This window comes from Myxocyprinus asiaticus, chromosome 35, assembly GCF_019703515.2.
Source record: "Myxocyprinus asiaticus isolate MX2 ecotype Aquarium Trade chromosome 35, UBuf_Myxa_2, whole genome shotgun sequence".
NCBI lineage: Eukaryota > Metazoa > Chordata > Actinopteri > Cypriniformes > Catostomidae > Myxocyprinus > Myxocyprinus asiaticus.
The window spans coordinates 25360120-25387629 of record NC_059378.1 but is presented as its reverse complement, the minus strand read 5'-3'; the positions used below and the strand labels follow the sequence as shown (position 1 = coordinate 25387629).

General features: G+C 40.0%; 1 protein-coding gene across 1 annotated transcript in view; it reads right to left on the bottom strand.

The window, feature by feature from the left end:
- The window catches only part of adgrl4 (adhesion G protein-coupled receptor L4), a 64094-nt gene that overhangs the window by 23613 nt on the left and 12971 nt on the right, over positions 1 to 27510 (bottom strand). The window contains exons 3-6 of the mRNA XM_051673407.1: positions 23402 to 23551; positions 23082 to 23228; positions 7788 to 7858; positions 2646 to 2813 (exon numbers count right to left, since the gene is read on the bottom strand). Coding sequence (XP_051529367.1) covers positions 2646 to 2813; positions 7788 to 7858; positions 23082 to 23228; positions 23402 to 23551 — 536 coding nt within the window. The remainder of the gene's footprint in view (positions 1 to 2645; positions 2814 to 7787; positions 7859 to 23081; positions 23229 to 23401; positions 23552 to 27510) is intronic.

Sequence of the window (27510 nt, the reverse complement as noted above, 5' to 3'; positions counted from 1 at the left end):
AGTGGATTTGGCGAAATTGCCGACGCAAGGCGTTAAGCGGGTCAATGGAGGTTCATCTCCAGCACCGTTTCCGTCCTATTATACAGTCCATTCCCTGTCAAGCTATAAAAATATATATAAATAAAGACAGTACATTCATAAGAAGTTGGTAGTGTAAATTGACTGCATGCAATGAATTGGAAGAATAAAAATATGGATTTACATAATGTTGCGCATCCTTGTTAAATGGGACACATTCCTTTTATACGCATGGAACGTGTGGTTCAGGATATGGATGTAGGCTCTGTAAAATTATAGAGAATGTAAGTATTATTAATAATTTTCATCTACTGACACACAAATCATGGCTATTATTAACAGTGACTGTACTGGCACGCACTTCAATTCTACCAGTCAACAGTGATTTTGAAAAATTAAATTCATTTATTGAAACATGAAACAATTTAACCAAAAATATTTCTAAATTCAAATTACACTTCTAACGAAATGAAAATATAATCAAAATAACGAAGTGGTAAAAAAAATAAATAATCCAAAATCCAAATATTTTACTCTCTCCTTCTTCCACCGGCTCCTTTTGCAGTAATAATAATAATAATAATAATAATAACTGAAAAAATAAACCATGACATCTAGAAAATGTTACACAAATCTCATAATTTTTGTTTCAACAAATTGCTTCAACAGCGATCATCAGGGACATAATTTGATGTTCTGTACTTTCAGAATTTGGACATGGACTTTATTACCACCTGCTGGTGAAATCTCCAAACTGCAAATGCAGGAACTGAGTTAACAGGTGGTATTGAAACCAGGGGCGGAGCCAGGAGTTTTTCACAGGGTTGGCCAGGCAGGGGCCAGCAATCAGTCTGTGGTGGCACAGAAATTTTTGGGCAGTTCATGTTAAGTCTTGTGCTCAAAAATGGCAATTGTGAGTGGCGTGGCCAATGGGGTGGCCAGGCTTCAGTCCATGGTGGCCACGGCCACCCCTGGCCACCCCCTAGCTCCGCCACTGAAACCACTTAGCGCAATGACCGAATTCTTAGCAAAATAGCAAATTCCGCTTTGCACCACTTCATTTAAAAACAATACACCCACAGTTTGCGTGCCTCTACCCACAGTAGCGCAAACACATCCACCCACGGCCATTTGCACGAAAATTGCATTTAGAATTAGCACTCTCATGAAAATTGGATAAAACGTTGCTCACGGTCGTAGCGCATTGCGCTGCGCTTTGCACCTCACAAAAATAGAGCCCAATATTTCATTTTAAGATTTACAGTAAAAAAGGTTTAGATGTTTATGAGGCCTGGATATGGAATCAGTTTATACATGCTGTTATCTGTAAATGCTGAAACTCTCAGTTTAAATGGTTAATGTACATAATGCAGCTTGAACTAGTGATTGACCAATACAGTGTATCCGCCTGGCCGAATAATCTGCCAATATTTGGCCATTTTAAGAATCTGCATGGAGATAATTGGCCGACTGACAGAAGTGAGGGCTATCACAGACTATTTTAGCAGAGACAGGCCACTTCTATTTAAATGAATGGGAGAAATTGGAATGTAGACCAACGGTCAACGGATGTAGAAAGAAAGTCTCGCCTTACAGGTAAAAGACGAGCCAATTACCTTTTAGATACAGACATCACCTGTCAATCAACTCGATAACACACATGCGCATTAACTATACAAGAAGGGAAAATTTTGTTTTTTAGTGTAATCTGAGGAAAAGAATCACAATTTCATGATACTAGTGTTGTCAGATTTTACTTCTGATTTGAAATCTGATCGTAATCTTGATCAACTGTTTTGGAGATATCGGTCTTTCCCCATTCAAGTACATAGCTGCACTGTCATGACTGGAAACAGCCTCCCGAGAGCATTACAAACATGCCCGTAAGTTGACTGACTTGCTAGAAAGACTTTGGTATTATGTTTGCTTGATGAAGCCAACATATCGTTATTCTACCAACTTGGTTTAGGGTTAAAAAAAACAAAAAAAAAAAACAACTAAACTAAGACCACATTTTTTGACTGTAACTCCTCCAAGCTACATCAACCAATATCAGCACATACCCTCAGACTGTTCTGGAATAGTGTGCTATATCTTTTCTAACTAATCAGACTTACAGTTTTTACAAAGCAGATGATCAAAAATCTGAAAAATTCAAAAGAAATGCATTGATGGAATGTTCAAATTGTCCAACGAATGCTCGTTAATTAAAACTCCAACTGTCAAAAATGTAAATGTAAGCAAACCCTCAAAAGGCCTTTGATCTATCCATCTATCTATTTGACTGTTTGTCTGACTATCTGACAGTCCGTCTGACTATCTAACAAGCTGTTTATCTTACTGTAATGTCTGTATAACCATCAAGCTTTTACAACTAGTAAAAGTTTGTCTTGGCAAACTTTACCTATCTAGTTCCAAACAGTAGTTATAGTTTCACCTCAAAGATATAAGGTTGGCATAGGATAAATATAATCGACCATCTGCCACCCTATTGATTATTGGCATCAGTCATTAAAAATCCACATCATTCAACCAGTTTCAAGTTTCAGGTTTATTATAACTTACAGCCACGTTTCTCTAATTTTCTCAAATTATATCTTGTATGTGCGACAGCACGTATAGATTACCATGATCGTTTCATTTATGTGTTCCTCAGGATGTTCAAGCTTATCTGTAGAACTCAGTTTATGGCTGGCCATAGCCTCGATGTACGATATGAGGAGAACTGGAGAGAGGTGAGCTGATGTTTGATGTCTTATCTCCCTCAGGCGCTCTGGAGTTGACAGATGAATCATCTAAAGCAAAGAGAGAGCAAAAGAGATTTAATGTTCTCACAAAGACTGAATATGATGCAATGTTAATGTCAGAATTTATAAGAATATCCATCACAGGAATATACAGAAAACCCAGATCTAGCATTCTTATTCATGTGTGTCATTATATGTCATGGTATCTATAATTAATACTTACATTTACATAAATATATAGATGTGATTTCACTATCTTGTAATAATATATTGAGATGAAATACAACATTTTCCAGTTTCTTCATCAGCAAGCACCCCCCCCCATATATATATATATATATATATATATATATATATATATATATATATATATATATATATATAGGTAGAACTTTTTTCCTAACAGGGTCTCAACAACCAGCAAACAAGCTAAATGAATCAGTTTAAAGGGCACTGCTGAAATTAGATACTTTTCTGACATCTCTTTATAGAGAAGCTGCACATCTTGCGTGGTATCAGCAGGGGACGCCATTCTCTCACACTTAAATAAGAGCTGCGTATCTGCCAAAGTGCCAAAGAATTTTTACTTGAATCAAACCAGTTGTTTTAGATCAGTGTTTAGATCAGTGTCACATTTCCCAACTTGGCACACTTTTTATGACTAAAAAAATCACACCACTATCCCACATAGCTAACCATCGTCAATATTTTTCCTTTTCAAGAACTTGTCCATGTTTTCTGTCCGTCTTAGTAGCATGTTTACTTGTAATGTTTGAAATTCGCCTATGCAAAAAAAAAAAAGAAAAAAAAATCACATAGGTAGACTATGCTGTGTGAGGTCACAGGTGGTAAGAGCACTAAATGGGTAATGAAAAAAAAATTGTTTCTTCTTTTCTAATTTGTAGATTTGTTCTTGCAATGCCACAACAAATTCCAGGGATGCAAACTCATGAGGGGCAAAAAAGGTAAGAACATTTTTTTCTGGGGATATTTTTTAGTGATTCAAGTTTATTCAAGTTTACAATTGTGCAGAATTAGCTGCAAAACAAAGAGTATTTTGATGAGGCTTGCTTCTGTTTCACAAATTTGTTCAATTTTATTAACTGATTAGTTCAGTGACCCCTTCTGGAAATGTCACTAGGTGGCAACAAATGAGCATCTTATGTGCTATGAGTGAGTCAGTGAATCATTTTGAGTTGTTCATGACCGAAATCTACCAAGATACTTTATAGTGTTTAAGCATTAAAAGAACAAAGCAGATCTATAGTCTTCCTTCAGTCTGAGCATTATTTTTCATCCAAAAAGACAACAATAATAGTGAGTTTCAATAACATCCTTACCTTCTTTATTAAAACTTGCATGGCTACAAATCTACTGACTTCAGTATAAGAATTATAAACACAAAGCAGATCTACGGTACCATTTTCCTACAGTAGACTATTTAAACTGCTGAGCATAAATAATAGACAAATAACAATAATTTTGAGTTTCAATTATGTTCTTTCGTCATTGTAAAGCGCATTTCACGAGTTGAGTCGAGGCGTCAACGCTCCATTCAACGCCAGTGTCAAGTGCCGCATTGCCCTCCACATGACAAGCGTTACATAAAGCGTCACAGAAGGGCGATTTTACGAGTTTGCCATGTAAAAAAGCGGGAGGTGTGCACAATAAACACTGAAAACATGTATTTGTTAGAGAGAAAAAAGCTTGCAGTTGCTTTGATAGCAGAAAGTAATAAAAGGACTCGTTTATGTTTAGGTTTTCTTGGTGAATTTAAATAAGTTCAATAACTGGGGTCTCTGAAATTCGGAAATGATAAGGTAATATTTAATTAAGAAATTATGAGACATTCAATGTCTCTTCACAGATTTGGACAGTTTTTAAATATTTCTTGTTGCTTAGTACTCTCAAAGACATTATTGGTGAAGCAAAAATGTGTGTGTGAAAAACACTTTGGTGTAAAGTGGCGTAACTTCATAGACTTCAATGTATTCTGCAGCGCCGACATGAATCATGTGAAAGACCCTTAATGCGTATCAATATCAGTCACTTTTGCACATTAATCACTGCTCTTCACAATCACACAAGTGACCGATTATGGTTTCAAAACGGTGAATTTCTCAGAAAGGTGAGGAGTTTGGATCCCTGAATTGTTTTTTTTTTTTTTTCTCCATGCATTTATTTATTTTGTGGAATTTGATAATTTTCCACGGCACACTTGGCAGTCTTTCATGGCACACTAGTGTGCCATGGCACAGTGGTTGGGAAACACCGTTTTAGATGAATGTGATATAATGGTTAATGAAAAATGTTAATCTGTAACCTATGGTAACCTATAAAATGTGCTTCATGTGGTAACATCAAATTAACTGGTTTGATTCAAATCAAAAAATATTATTTAACATTATTAAATCAGTACATTAGTAATGAATACATTAGGTTACACCAACAAAACTGCAATACACAAGAGGGTGTGAGAGACAATGCAACACAGGAAAAAAACACTAAGACAAGACAAACAGATAGTCAGGGGAGGCACAGTCAGGCCAGACTGTGACACATGGCTACATTAGGTTGCACTAAAAAATAAAATAAAAAAAGTTGTCTAGGGTTAGATTAGGTAGAAATAGCTCTTTAAGGTAACAATTGCAGGTGAACTCTTTACAATATAGTGAGGCTTCTCACACCATTCCTGAAACACTCTGTCCATCCTGGTAGTTACATCAGGAGCAGCTGTTTCCTGCATTATAGCTGTTCTCAGCAAGGTGAGAGGAAAAACATGTGAGAGGAACATGACTAAACTTCAGACATTTCCAGTTATCAGTTAGTCTACTGTCTTTGACCTATTGCACACAGTAGACTTTTTAAATATAGATTGAATAGATGCTTCATAAAGCACTCTGAAAAAACAAATGTTAAGCCGTGCTTCATGTGATAACATCTAAAACAGCTGGTTATTCATGTGAAAAATATGATTTAACATCACTGAATCAACCTGAATACATTAGGTTACATCAGATTTTTTTTTTTTAAGGGTTAGATCAAATAGAAAAAGCTCCTTAATGTAAAATTTGTCAGTTACAACTTTTTACAGTGCAGCCTTATACTTTTTCCCATCCATTTTCCCAATCAGCAACTCTTTCTATGCAGCCTGTGTATGCGACCATGTTAAATGTGTATATTAAATAATGCCTTATAACATTTGTTCTCAACTGGTTTTGCTTCAGGATCTAGATTTACATTGGACATCTGTAACCGGTCCTGCTCGACCCACACCGAGCAGGATTCGAACAGGCATCTCCGGCATGGTAGGTGTGTGCGCTAATGAGGAGACTAAAGACTACAGCCTCTAGTGTAAGTCGCTAGTGCGCCTTTTGAGACCAGGGGAGTGAGGTTTACACACTGCACAGCTAACCTGCACAGCACACCACAGCAACCAGCTGGCTACCGTTACACATCTAGTAAACAAATATATCCTTTAGATTAAATATTGAAATCTATTGACAGGCCTATTAGCACGCATTGGTCCAACAATGTGCAAAGTTATTAAATGTTTTCTGAAAGTCTCTTGAATTACAATGGCTTTATGCATTCAGCAGCCAATAATTTACCAAAAACATTGACATTTGCTGTGTCCGAAATTGCTCTCTCGTTCACTTATTACCTTCATCGTGAATGCCACATCGTGCACTATATAGGGAATATGTGGCGATTTCAGTTCTTAAAAGCTAAATGATGGTTGATTAAAGTCACTTCTGGTTGTGTTTAATGTCACACGGCAGCCGCAAAAAGATAACACATTTTTGTCTCGCAAGCAGTCCTGTATAACAATGCAGCTGAATTCTCGTGAATGAGCTTGCCACCGGTGCCAGCTATCTGCCATTGAAAATGAATAGGGAACTCACAGTTACCACATACCATGTAAAACGCCTTTATATGCTATACTAATAGATAGTTTTTAATTCTATGGCCCTGCTTGATTTAAACATGGGCCTTATCTGCCTGCACATGATGTTTTTCATTTGTAATTATTGGTGTAATAAATCTTAACATTAGCCTACATGATAGGCAAATCTATTACAATTAATTCACACTTTACATTTCATCTGTGTGTGTTTGGATCAAGTCATTATGTTGCATCAGATGTTATGTTATCTTATCCCTTATTCGTATCAGATCTATAAAGCTTGTAACTACAATATTATTTTTCTGTTTACATATGCAGCCACACATAAGCCAAACCTCCTTGGTCCTAAATGCATGTGACTGTAGTGCGCATGTCCGTGCTGTCTAAATTAAGAATATTCAATTAAAACTTTTAAACAATTATCTGTATAATTTAAACATAATTATGAATCGTCCCAAAATAATCAAATCGGATAGAATCAAATCGTGACCAAAATCCTGATTTCACCATGCATCTTAATTGTTAGGTTAAGAATAGTAACTGAATCATTGTTAGAGCAAATATTTATACCCCTAGTACTGATATACAGAACGACACATTCTTGCTTGTGTGATATTACTTAAATATATTCAAATTAATTATTAAACCTTTAAAGACTAGGTCTGTAATGCATTATAATGTAAGATAACACATTATATGCTGACAACATGAAAATGAGTGTTGATCATGTGTTTTATTGCACTAAATTCTTAGGATATAATCATAATTCTGTAAGTATTATAATGTTTTATAACTGCCTACAATTGTTCCCAAGAACATACAACTGTTTATAAAGTGTATTGTAAGCCATTACAATGCATTAAGCATATCACAATGTACAGGCTTTATAGAAAGTGTTACCAAAAATGTTTACACATACTTTAAGTAAGCAGGATGAAAATTTTTTGGCTCCAGCATATATTACTATATTTCTTCCTCTGTGGTTTGCTGTGTAATGGCAAACAGCTGGTTAGACAGCTGGTGTTTCCCTTTGTAGTAGCAACAGTGTTTATAGTCTGTGATTATAGTGAAATCATGGAGCAAAGTGAATATTTGACTGGAATTATGAAACTCACTGTTTCCAGTGTGTTGTTAACTGCCTGTAAAATACACCTGTGGTCCTGATGGCAGTGCTTCTTTGGGTTTTCTGACAAAAACAAAACAAAACACAGAAACACTCAATTGCATGTAAATGGAAATCGGATATTACAGTATTAAAAAGCATACATTTTGAAAATGTTATTTTAATATACTGTACTTCAATTGTTTAAGAAATGTACAAAAAGGCACATGGGGAGAAAGATGAAATGCAAATTTGAAGCATCTTCTGATTGCTTTTATAAACACACTATAGTTGGGGAGACAGGGGCTAGCTGTCACAAGTACCTCAATAACTATTAGATTTTGAGTCAAAAGTCCAAATGCAAAAATGCTTGATTTCTCTAGCAGTGGTTATCTATGTTTGTTTCAAACACCAAGTTTAAAACTGTCATAATTACACTGTAAAACATTTTGTGAAGTAACCCAAAAAATGTGCTTCATGTGGTACCATTTAAATTAACTGGTTTCATTCAAGTCAAACATATTATTTAACATTACTGAATAAACCTGAATACATTAGGTTACATCAACAAATTTTAAAAGGTTAGACTAGGTAGAAATAGCTTCTTAATGTAACAATTGCAAATTACCACTTTTTACAGAGTAGGTGTCACGGAGAAACTCACGGAGGCAGAGGTACGGACTCAACAGTGGGGTTTTATTGAACAGGTGAATGAAACAGCGATGTAAACAACAGGTGAGTAAATCCAGTTTGAGCAGTGTTGCAAACAGCAGGTAAGTAATTTCCAGACAGGGAAATAACACGATGTACAGATGAATAGATATCTCACAAGTCTTTTGATACTTGCAGGTAACTTTGAAGAAACAGGAGAGTAACAATGCTGGAGGATAATCGGGGGAACCAACACACAAACCCAGATGAGGATAATAACAAGGAGGTAATATCCACAGAATGTAACATCAGGTAAGTATCGACAGGTAAGTTTGTCAATACTAGGAAGGTCCGTAGTCTCTGAGAAAGCATAGACGAGAACAGACAAAGGATGTGTGTGAGTGCCGTCCTTGATTATCCACTAATGATGTGCAGATGCATGTGATCAAAACTCAGGGGAGAATGAGCGCTGTGTCGGCAGTGAGGGAGAGCCCGGTGTATCCGTGGCAGTACCCCCCCCCAATTCAGGGGCTGCTCCTGAGGGCCAGAGTCTCTGACATCGGGGCCGACCTAGTCCACGCGGAGCTGGGCGAATAGGATTTCAGGATGTCATCTCGAGCAACCCAGGACCTCTCCTCAGGACCATAACCTTCCCAGTCTACCAGGTACTCCAGATGTCCTCTCCGACATCGGGAGTCTAGGACGGCTCGAAACTCGTACACTGACCCATCCTCCAGGAGCAAAGGCTGAGGGGGTTCCTCGGTCACACCGGGCTCTGGGGAAGGAGGAGACAGAGAAGGATAGTAAGGTTTGAGGAGAAAAACATGGAAAATGGGATTGATTCTGTAATGTGAGGGTAGTTGTAACCAGTATGTGACTGCATTTACTTGATGTTGTATAGTGAATGGACCAATGTATATGGGATTCAACTTTCGACAAGAGTGGAGAGCCACACCTTCTGCCCAGGATGGTAAGTAGGAGTCTCATTGAAGATGGACATGAGCTGAGTCCCAGACCAGGGAAACAGAGGGGGCTGAAAGCCGAGCATGCACTGGAATGGGGTGAGTCTGGTGGCTGGTTGACGGACAGAGTTCTGTGCATACTCGGCCCAGGGTAGGAAACGGTTCCAACTGTCCTGGTGGTTATGGCAATAGGTCCGCAGGAAGCGACAAATCTCCTGAATTTTCTGCTCCGTCTGCCCATTGGATTGCGGATGATATCCAGAGGTTAAACTCACTGATACACCCAGGACGGAGAAGAAGGACCTCCATACCCATGAGATAAACTGGGGGAAGCGGTCAGACACTATGTCTTCTGGGAGGCCGTAATTCCAGAAGACATGATGGAATAAGGCTTCTGCGGTCTCCAGCACCGTGGGGAGGCCCTTCATCGGAACCAGACAACATGCCTTGGAGAATCTGTCAACAGCAACTAATACACAGGTGAAGGAATCCGATGCAGGTAAGTCAGTTATAAAATCCACCCCCAGGTGTGACCAGGGGCACTGAGGAACGGGCAGAGGAAGGAGCTTACCAGATGGAAGATGGCGAGGAGATTTGGAGATGGCACATTCTGGACAGTCTTGGACATATCGCTGGACTTCATGGGACATATGGGCCTCCAGTATCGATTTTGGAGAAATGAGAGGGTTTGATGGTAACCAGGATGTCCAGAGCCCAGGGAAGAGTGGACAGAAGTGACGAGGGAAGTCCGAAGGCATGTGTGGATGTATTTGCGTCCCTCAGGTCACCCCGGCAGAGCAGGTTCTTCTCTGGTGGCCTCCTCTATTTGATCATCCAGGGCCCATTGGATGGGACTGATGATATATGCTGGTGGTAGAATGGATTCAGGTGTACCATTAAGAGGTTCCACAGCATGCAGTCAAGACAGAGCATCTACTTTGGTGATCTTGGACCCTGGACAATAAGAAACAGAGAAGTTAAACCGTGTAAAAAACAAGGCCCACTGGGCCTGGTGGGGGTTCAACCATTTTGCTTCTCTCAATTATTCAAGGTTGTGATGATCTGTGATGACCAGAAATGGATAACATGAACCCTCCAACCAGTGGAGCCACTCCTCTAGCGCCAGCTTGATGGCGAGTAGCTCCCAGTTGCCTATGTCATAATTCTGCTCTGCCAGAGTGAGCTTCCACGAGAAGAAGGGTGGATTCCCCTGATGCTGAGATAATACAGCTCCAACGCCTAAGGTGGAGGCATCTACTTCCACAACGAAAGGTCGTTCCGGGTCAGGATGAACTAATATGGGGGCAGTCATGAATGCTTCTTTTAGGCGTTAGAATGCCTCCAAGGCGGGCTGGTTCCAGGACAGAGACTTGGGCTTAGACTTGAGAAGAGAGGTTAGAGGAGCAGACATAAAACTGTAATTGCGTATGAAGCGATGATAGAAGTTTGCAAAACCTAGAAATCTCTGAAGTTCTTTAATTGTGGTGGGTTTGGGCCAGGAATGAACTGCACTAACCTTCCCCTGGTCCATTTCCACCCCTCTGGGACTTATGATGTATCTGAGGAAATGAATAGATGGTTGATGAAATTCACATTTCTCCAGTTTTAGGTACAGATGGTGTTCTCTAAGCTTCTCCAGTATGAGTGCCACATGCTGACAATAGTCGGTCTCGTTCAGGAGTAGATGAGGATATCATCGATATAGACAATAGTGAATCATTGGAGATACTCCCGGAACACCTCGTTCTTAAGTTCTGGAACACGGAGGGGGCATTTGCCAGGCCATAGGGCATGACCCGGTATTCATAGTGGCCTGTTGGGGTCACAATGGTGGTCTTCCACTCATCCCCCCTCCGGATATTAACGAGGTTGAAGGTGCTACGCAAGTCAAACTTAGAGAACACAGTGGCTTCTCTTAGGAGTTCTAGAGCTGCAGGAAGGGGATACTGGAACTTGACAGTAACTTTGTTCAGTGCACTGTAATGGATGCAGGACTGCAAGCCTCCATCCTTCTTGGCCACATAGAAAAAGCTGGAAGCGGTAGGGGAAGTAGATGGGTGGATGTAATCTTGCTTCAGAGCCTCATCGATGTAATCCTCCATGGCCTTCTGCTCGGGCAGTGAAAGAGGATAAATCCATCTGCTGGGCAATGGTGCTCCTGGCATAAGATCGTTGGCACAGTCCCATGGTCGATGAGGAGGTAATCTAGTTGCTCTTTGTCGGCTAAAGACATCTCTGAATGCATTATATTCCTGGGACATGTCTACTTGAAGCTCACTCGCAGGACTCTCTACTAAAGTGGCACACACAGACACAGCATCGCTGGAACATTTGGGACGGGGAAGTTGTAAACATCCATGAAAACACTCCTTACCAAAGCCATCACTTCTCCTGTAGTCCATGAGAGCTGCGGTGAGTGTAGTTGTAGCCAAGGATGCCCAAGGATGATATCAGCTGTAGAGCCCTCCAGAATCATAAATTACATTTCTTCAAAATGTGTGCAACCCACTCGAAGCGTAATTGATTGAGTCCGATGTGTGATGATGCCTCTTCCAAGAGCTCTTCCAATCACTGAGTGGATGGAGATCGGGGAGGAACATTTGATCGACGGGAGTTGGAGCCAGTGGCAGAGTTGTTTTGAGACGAAGCTGCCTGCTGTCCCAGAGTCAATGAGGGCCTTGACTGAGAGAGAAACTTGTTGACTGATCACTGAAACTATAGTAGACAACGGAGCATGTATAATGGGCTTCGAATAAGCATGACTCCCTGTATGTCGTAAGGGGCAAACAGTACATTTGGCGATCACATACCCACCAGCTCCACTGTACAAACATAGCCATTCTTATAGTCTCCATTGATGCTCGAGTGGGGACAATCTGAATGAATCAATTTGCATTGGTTCTTCTTCTGATTCTGGAAAGCATGCATAACGGCATGCAGGTGGGGATTGCATAATTTTCTGTTCGCTGATGTAGGTCTTCATCCGCTGGGACACACATATGGAAAGCTGAATAAAGCATTCCAAGCCAATGGAGTCATCTTGCACCGCCAGCTGCAACCGAAGAGAAGGTTCCAGCCCCTGTCGGTAGGTTGTTAGAAGGGCCGGTTCATTCCAGCCACTCACGGCTGCAAGCATGCAAAACTGCAGAGCATAATCTGTGATCGACTTCTTTCCTTGTTTGATTTGATAAAGTTGTTCACTCACCGATGAATCACCAACAGGTAGTCCAAAAAAACCTCCTTAAAGTGTATGAAGAAAGAATCCAATGACTGGGTGACTGGGCCATCCTGATCCCACAGAGAGTTTGCCCACTGCAGTGCACGTCTAGAAAGTAATGAAATTATGTAGGCGATCTTTGCTCTATCTGTTTGAAACCTCTGAGACTGCATCTCGAGCATCAGCGAACACTGCAGCAGTAATCCGCTGCAATCCTCCGCCATACCTGAATAAGGAGAAGGATTGACCATGGGACTGGCATGAAGAAAAACCGGAGATGGAGAGGTGGGTGAGGAAAGGGAAGAGGAACTGCCATCTGAAACTCCAGATGGAGAGATGACCCGATGAAGTTCATTCACCAGCTCCTCAATGATTGTGCTCATCGGTGTTGAAGGAATATTGGAAGCCCCGCTGAGTCCATTTTGGTGGTCTGTTCTTCTGTCATGGAGAAACTCATGAAGGCAGAGATATGGACTCAACAGTGGGGTTTTATTGAACAGGTGAATGAAACAGCAATGTAAACAACAGGTGAGTAAATCCAGTTTGAGTAGTGTTGCAAACAGCAGGTAAGTAATTTCCAGACAGGGAAATAACACAATGTACAGATGAATAGATAACTCACAATAGTCTTTTGATACTTGCAGGTAACTTTGAAGAAACAGGAGAGTAACAACGCTGGAGGATAACCGGAGGAGGAACCAACACACAAACCCAGATGAGGATAACAACAAGGAGATAATATCCACAGAATATAACATCTGGTAAGTATCAACAGGTAAGTTTGTCAATACTAGGAAGGTCCGTAGTCTCTGAGAAAACATTGACGAGAACAGATAAAGGGTGTATGTGAAAGCTGGGTATAAATGCCGTCCTTGATTATCCACTAATGATGTGCAGGTGCGTGTGATCAAAACTCAGGGGAGAGTGAGCGCTGTGTCAGCAGTGAGGGAGAAAGAGAGGGAGAGCCCGGTGGGTCTGTGACAGTAGGATAATGTTTTATTTATTCATTTATTTATGCAACTTTTATTCTCAAGGCTAAGATTCCAATATCATCATATTTTTAAAATAGCTGTGAAATAGCTTTGTAAAATAAGTTATCGCAATAAAACCATACTGTCATACATTATGGCAAGAGTCAAATATTGTATATAATGAAGACTTCAACCGAAAGGTTTAACTGTGTTTTCAAGTCAAGGTTATTTGTCATAAATGTCAGGTTGGAGCAAGTTGTTGCCTTTTTATTGAGGCAAGTTGTCACATACTGCCCCCAAAAAATATTTAGACACTTAAGCTACCCATAAACACACACTGATGAGCAAAAACATTATGACCACTCACAGGTGAAACAAATAATATTGATCATTTCCTAGCAAGGCCACATGTCAAGGTAGGGGTAGATTAGATGATAACTGAACAATCAGTTATCGTAGTCAACGTGTTGAATGCAAGAGAAATGGGAAGGAGTAAAGACCTGAGCAACTTTGACAAGGGCCAAGTTGTTATGGCCAGACGACTGGGTCAAAGCATCTATGAACGGCAAAGCTTGTGGGGTGCTCCTGGTCAGCAGTGGTAAGTATCTACTGACAGTGGTCCGAGAAGGGACAAACCACAAACCGGCGACAGGGTGTTGGGTGCCCAAGGCTCATCGATGCGTGAGGGCAACGAAGGTTATCCCATCTGGTCTGAACCGCCTGAAGGTCTACTGTGGCACAAGTCACAGACAATTTTAATGATGGGTACGGGAGGAATGTGTCACATCACACAGTGCATCGCACCCTGCTGCGTATGGGGCAGCGTAGTTGCAGACCGGTCAGAGTGCCCATGATGACCCCTTTTCCCTGTCTTTCACTCACTCGACGTTGTGTCACAGTAGTGACACTAGGGGTTCGATTTTGAGAGCCCCAATCACCTTTGCTTAAAATTGAAAAGGCCAATGAAAATTGGCGAGTGGAATTTGCATGCCAATCTCCACCCCGGACATACGGGTATAAAAGGAGATGGCGTTCCTCACTCATTCAGATTTTTTCTTCAGAGCCAAATGCATGTGTGTGTGTATTCGTCCTCTCACCTCATGCTACGCTGCTGGATTTTTACTGCGACATATCAGCGGTCACCCTCGCATGGTTGAGTGCTGTGCTTCCCCTGGGCGCTTCGGCAGCCTGAGTCTGCAGGTGCTAAAAGAGTATATTCAAGAAAGTATATTTTCCTTCTAAAAGAGCTCGCACAAACGCTTGGTGTCTTTTTAAAGATGTCCTTCCGCGTTTGCGCTACTGGATGTGCCCATTATCTCTCCCCTCCGGATACCCATGAAATCTGCCTCAAGTGTCTGGGGCACCAGCACGTGGCTTTCGTGGAAGGGTTATGTTCTCATTGTGAGAACATGCACATGAGAACGTTGCGGTCGAGGATCACTTCCTTCTTCGTGAAGCAAGGAGCCACCGCGGTTGCTCCCCAACCCGGTCCATCCTGGGCTGACACTCAGCCGGCCAGGTTGGCAAGCACCACGGGCAACTTGGATGTGGACATGGGAGTGTTTCCGCCGGCTCAGCCCCCGTATTCTGTCCGGACGAGCTGTCGAGCAATGCAGGTGGTCTGCCTTAGTACGGGTTTAATGTGTCGTTCGCGGCTTGCAACGAGGATGAGCTTTCGGTCTGGTGAATGGCTTGAGTAACATGATGAAGAGTTCAAGGTGTTTCCCTGGCCTCCAAATTCCCCGGATCTTAATCCCATTGAGCATCTGTGGGATGTGCTGGAGTCCGATACATGGTGGCTCCACCTCAAATACCACAATATCTAATACCGCTTCCAGATACCACAAAACACCTTCAGGGGTCTCGTAGATTCCATGCCTCGGTGGGTCGGTGCTGTTTTAGCGACATGCTGAGGACCAATAGCATATTTGGCATAATGTCATAATGTTTTGGCTCATCGGTGTATATTAATTTTATTCCATTAGAGAACAAAATATCAAACCAAAGCATTTGGACACTTGCATAGTGAAAATGAAATGGAACAAGTAAATAGTTAATATGTTGAACTATAATAGTAGTTAATTTGATCATTTGATGTTTGCTCAAAGAAGGCCACTCTATTTGCCAGATCAGCAAATAAACGTAATCTTCTATCCTTTACAGTTGGGTTTATTGTAAAAAAAAGTTTAAAGATGAAGGACTTGTGACTGAGAATATTTAAAACACCCAGCAAATTGGACAGAATAATAGACATAGTTAAGAGACAGCGGCAAGGATTGCCTCAGACATCAATGAGAAAACTTTCACCATGAAGATTTCGCTGCAGTTTCCCAGTGAAATTTCCAGTGGGGGGCACCAAAAAGCAAGTGAAATTGTGTCATAATCAGATGTGGATTTTAAGGTGAATATTAGTTGGAGGTTTTAATGAGTAAAACGTGCCTCCCTAACCTAAAACTTTAACCTAAACCTAAACAATAATGTCCAAAAACCAAATGAGAAATGAAAAGCACATTTTCTGAAACAACCATGTGATTTTGTGTCACTTCTATGACACACTCATCCTACATGTCAGCTTGCGTGCTTGACTGGTCTCGGGCCACAGTCCTCCGAGTCCAAAGTCCAACGCTCTTTGAAGTGAGCTACAGTGGAAGCTAATCACATTGAAACATGTGTGTCAATGTAGGTGGGTCTGTAATACAAGCGCTAAAATGTATCTTTTTTCAAATGATGCATTATAGTAAAAGTGTTTCAATATCATAACATAGCCGTGTGTGAGTAATAGAGTGAAAAATAAGTGTTAATAAAGTCATAATCAGCCGTTGCAGTCTTGATTTGTGTGAAAGTGAATTAAACACACAGTTCTAAATTATGAATTAAATGAATTAAACAGACTCAAGTGAACTGTGGAAACCGATTCCCGCTTCCTCCTCTATCTCGGGTTTTGGCACCAGTGTAACAAATGTTCAGGTTGGGCAGATAAAGGAGGAAGCAGGAACCGGTTTCCACAGTTCACGTGAGTCCGTTTTATTCACAAATAACCAGCAATCACTGTACAGCTTCACTCAAAACACAAGTCAGCTTTTCAGAGTCACTCAAATAAACAGTCCGCTTTTCAGCTTCACACAACACAAGACTCTCTCTCAGGGGTCAGACACGAAGACTCTGGTCTGTCTCTCTCCCCAGACGGGCGCTCGACTACACCCTCACTTCCACAGTGTGCTTTCAGTATGTTATCTTTCTTTACAATGAATGCCTTTTGGTTTGATATTTTGTTCTCTAATGCAATGGAATACAAATATTTTAAAGGGGTCATGTCATGAGGAATACAATTTTCCTTGATCTTTTGACATATAAGAGTTCATTGTACTATAAAAACATACTGTAAGTTTCAGAACTTAGAACTTCCTCCCCAGTCCAAAAAGAGGATTTATTGACACCAAGCTTCAGAAACACCTCGTTCTCTACATCTTTATATTTGTGATGTCACAAAGGGTATTCATTAATGCATGACTGCCTCCAAGACAGCAGGACATCAACACCTCCATTTACATCATTGCCTGTTTGTCCCACCCACTGGTGCGCAGCTCGAGTGAGTGACAAGGAGAGAACTGGACAGGTGCAGCCATTCCTACACACATAGAGGAACTATTGCTGTAGTTGTTATTGAACTAACAAAGAGACGTTCCTGGCTATGGAAATTTAGCATCTCTGCATAGCCTTTTGAAGGATGACAACATTTGTTTTTGTTCCTGAACTCGTCAATGTGGATTATATGGTTTGGTCAGCACATTTCTTTAAGGATTCTTTTGAGAACTATTATGATTCAGACTTTGCAAAGAAACATAGAAACCAGCAACACTGGACACAACATGACACGGTGAGTAACAAATTGAATACTAGTGTTTCTGTCTGTATTTGTTTGATAGGCAAGGAATTGTGTTTGATATGCAAGGAATTGTATTATCAGTCGTTTTTATCACAAAATAAACCATGATCAGGACTCCAATGTGGAGCGGATTGTGCTTTTTACACGGTTACTTACCAAAGAAATGCACAATTTCTCACTAATTTTTGATGTGAGAGATAATTATTTTATAATATAAGAATAAATGTAATGCGGAGTACAACGAAAGACGGTGTAGCATAGTAGCTGCATCTCATCTGTCTCATTTTAGACACAATGTTCTGGCAGATATAAATGCAACGGGATGCCCTTTGTCACATATTTAAGCAGTGAAATAGATGGAGCGCGATCCCCATTCACAATTGACCAGTGAATATAATCGTTGGTGCAACACCATGTTTCCCACGGAAAGTTTATTTAAACTGCATCACTACAGAGGCGAACACACATGCAAACACTTCATTCAGGCGGGATACAGATGTGTGGTCCGTGTACTTTGCATCCATTCCTTTTTCTTTTTTTAACCCAAAAACGAAAAATGAAAAATGCGGTTTCTTCGTTATTGGTTTTAACACTGATTAATAGAATAAGCAGATACAAACTCATTTTCTGTTGACTATTTCATTTTCTGTTTAAAAAGGAATAAAGAGAAAGGGGGAAATGGCTCAATTTTCATTTTCTTCCATTGTTTAAAAAATGTTTTTATGGCTTGAATATTTTATATGTACATGTGAGCGACACTGAAACGGCCCTTTTATCTGATTGGTCAACTTGCCCCATCTTCTGTAGCCTACTGCCTTAATCCCATCAGCTAGAATTAGAGTTGGGATTGCTCTGGGACAAATTAAATATTGTCACGAACCACCACTAACTGAAACCTATGCATGCCATATGTATTAGAATCTTGCTGCTTGGCACATCATGGTGTTGTTGCGAGGTGCCTCTAATGGATGACGCGTGAGAGATCGCAAGCCACATCACTTGGCCATATGCTGACTGGGAGTTGGTCTTTTATATGTTATTTTTTATAATATTATATGATTTAGTAGTACCTGTGTATTCGTGTCCCATTGATAAATGTAATTAAAAAAGAGTCCTGTTGCTTTGGATAGAAGCGAATGCTAAATTAATGTTTAGGCATCATGAACATGGATTGGAGTGGACATATTCTAAAAGCGAAGATTCGGACACAAGCATCCCGACTGGTCCGTCGGGATGTGGGACACGGCGTGTAAAATCAGGTCTGTCCCTGTTATTGGGACGTCTAGTCACCCTATCTCCATAAGTGCAATGTTAATTTCTGCAAGCTGTAGAATGCTAATAGAGTGTGCTTCCGACGTGATTGCCTCAGCCTGGATGAACATTTAGTAAATATATTATTAAATGTCAAAAATAAATTAACTTGTGTTAACTCATATTAACTCGTGGGGCTTTTATACAAAGTGCCGCAACTTTTTTAAATTACATTTATCAATGGGACGCGGCACTACAGTCACTACAAAATCATACAATGTTATTAAAAATATAAATATTATATAATAGACCAACTCCCAGTCAGCATATTGCCAATTGATGTGGCTTGTGATATCTCACGCGTCATCCATTAGAGGCACCTCGCAACAACAACACAATGACGTCCAAGCAGCAAGATTCTACATATGGCATGCATAGTTTACAGTTAGTGGTTGTTCGGGACAATATTTAATGAAAATTGTGACAAATTTTTGTAGAGCAATCTCAACTCTAATTCTGGCTGATAGGATTAAGGCAGTACAGAAGATGGGGCAGGTTCACCAATCAGATAAAGCGGCGTTTCGGTGCCGCTCACATGAGAATGGATGCAAAAGTACATGGAGCGCTTCAAAAATGGTAGCCAGTCATTAAAGGGGGGAAGCACAGAAAATGGAGTGTTTCAGGCAGAGGGCCAGAGACAGTGTGAAAAAAGGTCATTTAGTACTATAGTTTTTGTGCAAAATCCTTTACTGACATTATAAGAGAACCTCAAGAAAAAATAATTAAGTTAAAAAAAAACAAAAAAAAACATGACATGACATGACCCCTTTAAGTGCAGCTTAAGTGTCCAAATACTTTTTGGGAACAATGTTTAATATGTTGTAAGCAGATTATGTTAGCCAAAACAACAATTATTGTGTGTTACATTTGACATTTTGTTTCAGAAATTGTTTTTGCTATTTATAATTGTTATAAATTGTTATAATTGTTTCATAATTCGAAAAGCTCTATTCCCTATGATATGCAATTTAATGGCAAATTCTTATTGTGACAACATAAATAGTGTGCCAACATGTCCCGCTATATGCTCACAATAGATGAGATCAATTCAGTATGTGTTTAATAAAATACAGTATATCTTTTTTGCTCCATTGTAAAAAGTGGTAACCTGCAATTGTTACCTTAGGCATCATTTATGGGTGGAACATGTCCCTACCACTTTTTGCCTTTGCCAATTTTGCCCCCACCACTTTTTGAAATAGCTTTCTTCAAGTAAGTGTAAAATGCAGAATAAACATCTCCAGTTCTTGAGCAGGAGTTTCCATTTCATTTGTGTTTGTTAGAATAAGAAGCGATCCAGCACTGGAGTTATTTTTTAAGTTGTAATGAGTGCTCGTTGCGGCTGTTATCAGTGGCATTGAGTGACAGTGGGCAGCGATGTTCTCTCGGGATTCCAGATGTGTTCTCTACTCACGCCAAACCTCACACTCCTTTACAGTTAAATCGCAAAATAAAATGCGAACTGATGTGTCCCCATTAAGGAAATACATCAACTGACATACAAATGCAATCTACTAAATAAAAAAGTTATATTAGGGCAGATTATAACCCAGAACTCCTTGTATTAGTGGCAAATTCTTTACCATGAGACCAATCAGTCATTATGGTTAAAGCTCACTGATCTATGTATTTATTAACTGACTAACAAAATATGTACATATTAAGTTATCAAATAATTATGTGAAATATTTATTGGAGCGCTTGTATTGGTCATAAAGAATGGTTATTTATCAAAACATTAAATAGATTATTTGACATTGTCTGCACATAATAAAATTAATATGCATGAGTTTCGCCGCTTCGTGACATCACCACCACCCCGCTAGATGTCCCCACCACTTTTTAAAACAAAGTGACGCCCATGAACTTAGGTGCTATTTCCTAACACTTAACATTATTTTTTGTCAGTGTAATCTAATGTAGTGCAGTAGATTCAGACATGTAAAATATTTTTGACTTGAGTCAAACCAGTTAGATTAGATATTACCACATGAAGCACATTTTTTAGGTTACCACTTTTTTCAGTGTGGGCAATAACAGTGGAAATGTTAAGAAACTTTTTTTAGCCAAGACTTTCAGGTATGTTTCTGTAGGTTCTACTGGTTGTTTAGATCAGTGTTACTATCAGAAATAATTAATAATTATTTCTTTAGTTATTAATTAATATTTAAATTAAATAATAGAATCGAACTCATTAAAACCTCATACGGGGCTCCAGTAAATGTAGTGCGCTACGTTCAGGAGCGGGTTTGGTTATTAGCAATAATTAATATTTATCAAAGACAATCATTAATTATTAAAATCAATAGAACATTGATGAGAATCAATGTTAGCTTTTTTAATCCTTAAAATCAACAATTATCAAAGATAATCATTAATTATTAACATCGATGAAACATTGATTAAAATTAACACTAGCTTATTGATCCTTCAAATTCAATAATCATCAAAGATAATTATCAATTATCAAAAATCAATAGAATATTAATGAGGATTAATATCGCCGGGGCACTACCCTGGAATCAGGGACTAATAACTAGATAGTATAACAGTCTCAATATTAGACTGTTCTCAAAGGAAAATCGACATCCGAAGAATATCGATTTTCGAAAAGAAACAATGAAGGCTTGAATCTGAGCACTGACATCCCCTGTCAGCATTTGACAGGTGTATGCAAAACAAACCAAAACACTTCTCTTTGAAATATAACAAAGTTATTTATGCAGTAATATCAATTAATAATCAATATAATGCAGTCAATAAACTTCCGACTTACAACTACAAACTAAACAGTGACGTGAGTAGATATGGTAACCAAAATAAGCCTATAACACATGAGAGGAAAGTAGGTGTGTGTGTGTGTGTGTGTGTGTGTGAATGTGAGTGTGTAAGGTGTAACATGCACAAAATGGCAGACGTGACTCTCGTGGAGGGTACGTCACGTGAGATTTCTGGCCAGAGAATATGGCCACGAATGTGGGCGGAGAGAAACCTGTAAATGGCGTCTGCCCGTTTACCATGTGTCTCCGCTTGTACGATAACTTAGGGACAAAGCTGAGCTTTATCATGAAGTTATCTACTAGCCAAAAGTGTGTGCGAGAATGTTTGTGAGGGGTCGTGTGTGTGTGTGTGTGTGGTTAGTATGAGAGAGAGAGAGAGAATAAAGTGGCGGCACCAAAGCCGGTTTCGCAATCGTGGGAGAGAAAGCAACTGTTAGTTTATCACTCAGAGACGCGGTGGACAGCTCATAACCCATCCCGCGGTCTTTGGTTCTTGAATGGATAAACTCAGTGTTGGTCTCACCCGCGATGGCGGAAATACACAACAGTCCAATGTGGTTGGACTACAACACAGCAGATCTCATTCGTGATAACAGTACATTACAGTAATACCTTGAGTATTATTAGCAGCAATGAGTGGACTCGGCGGTCCGTAGCTGTACAAGCAATAACCTTGATACACAAGAATAACACACTATAATATTCTAGCTCTGCCCAGACGTAAACCTCTTACTTGAATCGCAGGGGGATGCAGTTAGAATGTGTGTTCATCCTTCGTTTGACTCCGACTCGGTTCCTTGAGGCTTGGGTGATGACGGGAGGCCGTTTCCTCGCTCTGTCGGCGGGCGGTACGGCTGCTGATTCTAGGCGGGCTGGCGGAGAAATCAGCGATGTCGACTTGATTGAAGAGGGAAGAGAAATCTTTTCTCTTCACTTCTGCAGGCAAACGGATGAAGATGCGGATTGCTCGGCGGCCTCCTTCGGATCCGTTAGAGTGTTCGGTGGAACACAGAGTAATCTCAACTCGTCCAGCAAGATGGAGATTGTATGGCCACAGTTTCAAATCGGATGTTACTTCCTTGTGCCATGAGGCTACACCTGAGAGCAGCGATGAGCTGTGTCTACACACGGCAAGCAAAGTTGCTGGAAACAAATCCCGGAAGCATCTCAGATGTATTTCTACTCATGATGACGTCATGGTTGAGGGGTGTTCTGTCGTGTGCCTCATCCAATAGGAGTTGAGAGTTCGATCCTTTAGTGAGCAAGGCTTCATGGGATTTGTAGTCTGTTTTGGACTCCCTTTGTTTGATTTTGGCACGGTTTTTATCAGTAAGATTTATGATGGAGTTTGTGGGCCTCAGTTAGGTTTTACGACTGTGTTAGGCCTGCCTTTGTCTTCTATCTGAATACATGAGGCCCAACATTTCTATACAGAAACTGACTTTAAAAAATAAGATTACATTGAGAAATATTCTTTATGACAAATGGCCCCCTATAGTATGAGCAGTGAGTAACTGTACTGTTCTTACCAGTGCAGTCTGTCCCTCTGCCTGGCTTGAACCAGGGACCAGCTGGGGATGTATAACCTCTCAGACATGAGCAGATGAATGAACCATTTGTGTTGTTGCATTTAGAGAAGGGACCACATCTACCGGCATCCAAGCACTCATCAATATCTGCATTTAGCATGCACAAAAAAATTACACATGCAAAGCAATGTAAATATAATTATACTTCAGTTTAAATGATCAGTATACAAATCATTTTGACATAAATATGACATAAACAAATAAGGCATTCATATACTATGAATATACATAATTTGGTTCTTATCCATGTTATGCCATACCTTTGCAGTGGGTGCCGTCATTGGTTTGAAATTGTTGCTGTCCATTTGAAGTGTAGCCAGAAACACAGGTGCAGTAATAACTTCCATCAGTGTTGGTGCAGTTGGCATTTGGGCCACATATTCCTGTTACATTGTCACACTCATTGTCATCTGTGAGAGGTCAGATACACAGATACACAGAAACTATTAGGGCTGTCAATCAATTAAATTTTACATTTCTAAGTACTTATATGACATGCCAATTAATTAATCAGATTAACTGAGAAAGGCCCACAAAACACATATACTCTCTGAGCACTTTATTAGGAACATTTTGTCCTAATAAAGTGCCCGATGTGGTCTTCTGTTATTGTAGCCCATCTGCCTCAAGGTTCAACGTTTTGTACATTCTGAGATGCTATTCTGCTTACTACAATTGTACAGAGTGGTTATCTGAGTTACTGTAGCCTTTCTGTCAGCTCGAACCAGGCTGGCTATTCTCTGTTGACATCAACAAAGCATTTCTGTCCACAAAACTGCCACTCACTGGACATTTTTTTTTATTTGGCACCATTCTGAGTAAACTCTAGAGACTGTTGTGTATGAAAATCCCAGTAGTTCAGCAGTTACAGAAATACTCAAAACAGCCCGTCTGGCACCAACAATCATGCAACGGATGAAATAACTGAGATCACATTTTTTTCCCCATTCTGATGGTTGATGTGAACATTAACCGAAGCTCCTGACATATCTGCATGATTTTATGCATTGCACTGCTGCCACATGATTAGATAATCCCATGAATATATAGGTATACAGGCTTTTCTAATAAAGTGCTTAGTGAGTGTAACTCAATAAGCCTACAGTCTCCAATCCATTTTGCAACTGAGTTTGTCAATCTTTCCTATTCTCAAAGGACAAGTTCTTACATTCTGTCTGTGCTATTTTAAATTATATTGTGTAGGATATTTGATGCAGAAGAGCGAACAATTGCTGCAATATGACTTGAATCTAGAAAACCCAACCTTTTAATCCTGGAATTCCTCAACATCATAAATTAAAATATTCTGCTTGACTAGGCACCAAGAAGTCTAACTGACGCTCACATCTGGCAAATAAAACTATCAAAAGGGACTTGTCCAGATAGCACATGACTTGAGAACTTCATGCTTCTGAGGAAATATCCCCACATTTAATGGTTATCGCCTGACACTGCCATCAAGACCATCTCTGCAAAGAGACCCTAAGGGCAGAGGTTATGGGCAATAAAAGACAGAGAACACACTCCCTGGAAACACCGGGAAAGGCTTAATACACTCTGTTTTTGTCATTCTATATAAACCAATTTGCTACACTTAAACTAGACTCATCAGATCACGAGACATCATGATCATTATTGTGCAAACAGCAGCTAAAAAGGAATCATGAACATTTCACACAAAGTCCCAGTACTTGTGATTTAACCCTCTAAAATGTACAGAATGCATTTGGACCCAAAATGTACACAGTACCTAGCTTTGCTAGATAATTCTGAAAATTACTTTTTGATTACTTTTATAACTGACAAATTTATGAGTATAGCCTGATGTACCTTTTAAAATATGTGTAGTGATTTGTAATCACTTATAACTGACAAATCGATTATTATAATCTTTAATCTTGTGTTATTCATGTAATTTTTACTAAGAATAGTAACTATTTAGGATAAAACACCTCATGTTTACTGTTGTTGAAATTCTTTCTGCATTTTTGGTATGTTTATGTTAATTAATTTTTGATATATTCAGTTGTATCCAAGATATAAAAGTTCATGATTAAACATGCACTATTATGAGCAGGAAGTTTGTAAGAATCATCCACACAAAGGATTGTAAATCAACTTTGAAAAGGACAGACCAGTTGACCATGTGACTCTGAAAAGCCACTTCTGATTGGCTCAGGACAGCTTTGGGGTGTGGCCAATTTCAGCTCAAAAGTTTTCTACCAAGGAAGACGGTGGTGATCTCCTCTCTTCTTCGGCTCTCTTGCTTCTTCACTTCCTCTGCAGCTCCACATTCATCCACGCTCTTGCCCTCGTGGCTTGCAGCCTCCGTGCCATGTGGAGTCCAAGGAAACCCGGGACACAAAGTCCGGAGGAAACCTCTCACTCTCTGCTCTATGGTTTACACACATAATGGGAGTCACAAGTCCTCTTTGTGGAAGGCCTCACTTCAAAGCCATCCTCATCATTCATCGAGACAATAACTATCCACGATCATAACAGAGTCCAAGACATCGACAGAATGAACTTTCTACAAAGAGCCAAAGAACCAAGCCATAGCAAGGAAAAGCAACGCAAGGAAATGTAACGACACGCAAGTACATCTCCAGACTTTTGCTGAAAGTGCTGGTGTATTATTTAAATACTTTGTGTAATCTGATTGCAAATCGATTTAGACTATAGATAAAGAATAAATGGTTAAGGCATTGTCTACAGACTCCATAAAGTTCATTTTCTCCATATTGATTATTTCACATTCTGTCACTTTACTCACCAACCGGTTTCATGTATGTGTTAGATTCATTTATGTTTAGAATAGCAATAAAAATAAGTTGTATTCGAAGATAATTTGACTGTGGTATATTTTGATAAATAATCTCGTCACATGATTTTAAAAGATCTTGCCTCAAAGCTATACCTAAAATAGGTGATGTTATTTTCAGTAAGCCATGAGAATAATTTCACTCCAATAAGTGAATTAATCAATTCCCTTAAAGCTAATTCCTTACAATAGAAATTGTGAGCGGATATGAGACGTTGTATTTTAATGGTGGAGAATTCTAGTCAGACACAATCAAATTATTTGTCATTTATCTTTCTTATAATGGTTGAACGCGACTAATTCCATTAAACATTTCCTTACATAATGACGTAGAATAAGGACAGTTTAAATGAATTCTGAACACATACGGTTCCTACAATTGTTTGTGCTTATGCGTCAGACGGACACTTTGAGCGTCTCACTGGTTTTCAGTGTCACATATGGACGCTGTGTCAAGTTAAAAATAGGTTAAACTATGAAAATCACGTATCGAGATCCTATGGTATATTTTCATTTAATCATTCAGTTATTCCATTTTGATAATTAACATGTATGCAATACTTTAACAATGATAATGTGTAGTCAATGTACTACGAATAACTGCATCATGAATGTTATTCTGTAAGGAAGTCGACATGGAGGCGAAGGTAGAATCCATATGTAGGAAGTTTATTAAACAGCAAACAAATCCAAGACACAAGGCAAAGAAGTAATCGTTGATGCAAGCAAACTAGTCGTTAACAGGTAATCAGTCCAACCAGGCAAAGAGCAAAACAGTAATCCAAGAATCGGTAATCAATGAAGCAGTCAAAATGGTCATAAGGCAATAAACAGGCAGTGGGAATAACACTTGATAAGGCAGTGAAACTGGCAATACTTCGCAAAGTAACACTGGAAAAGCATGGCTGTTTATGATGCAAACGGGAAGTCACCATAGAAGAAACGGTACAGTGTTAGTATTCGGGAGAGGACTCCATCTGGTGGTCGGCTGAAGGATACCAGCCTCATTCATTACAGAACCTCCCCCTCTACGAACAACTCCCAGTGTTGTTCTTCTGGGTCATCCCCTTGGTCGTGGTGCAGGATGATTCGGGTGCGCTCGGAAGTCATGGATCAATGATGGGTCCAGAATGTCCTTGGCGGCTCCCCAAGATCTCTCCTCTGGTCCATAACCTTCCCAGTCCACCAGGTACTGCATCTGGCCCCCTCGACAACGTGAGTCAATGATCTCTCCGACCATGTAAGCAGGTGATCTGTCGATCTCCAATGGATCCGTGGTCCCAGGGCCAGATGTTGGGTGGACCGGTTTCAACAATGACACATGAAAGGAAGGAGAGATGCGGTAGTAAGCAGGAAGCTCCAGTCAATAAGTTACAGGATTGATCTGTCTGATAATTCTGAATGGACCAACATACCTGGGGCTGAGCTTCCTGCAGGGTAGCCGTAACTTGGTCATGTGTAGATAGCCAGACTCTCTGACCAGGCTGGTAGTCGGGGTGGGGATGCCTCCGATCAGCTTGGATCAATTGGGCCTGCTGCAATCTGACG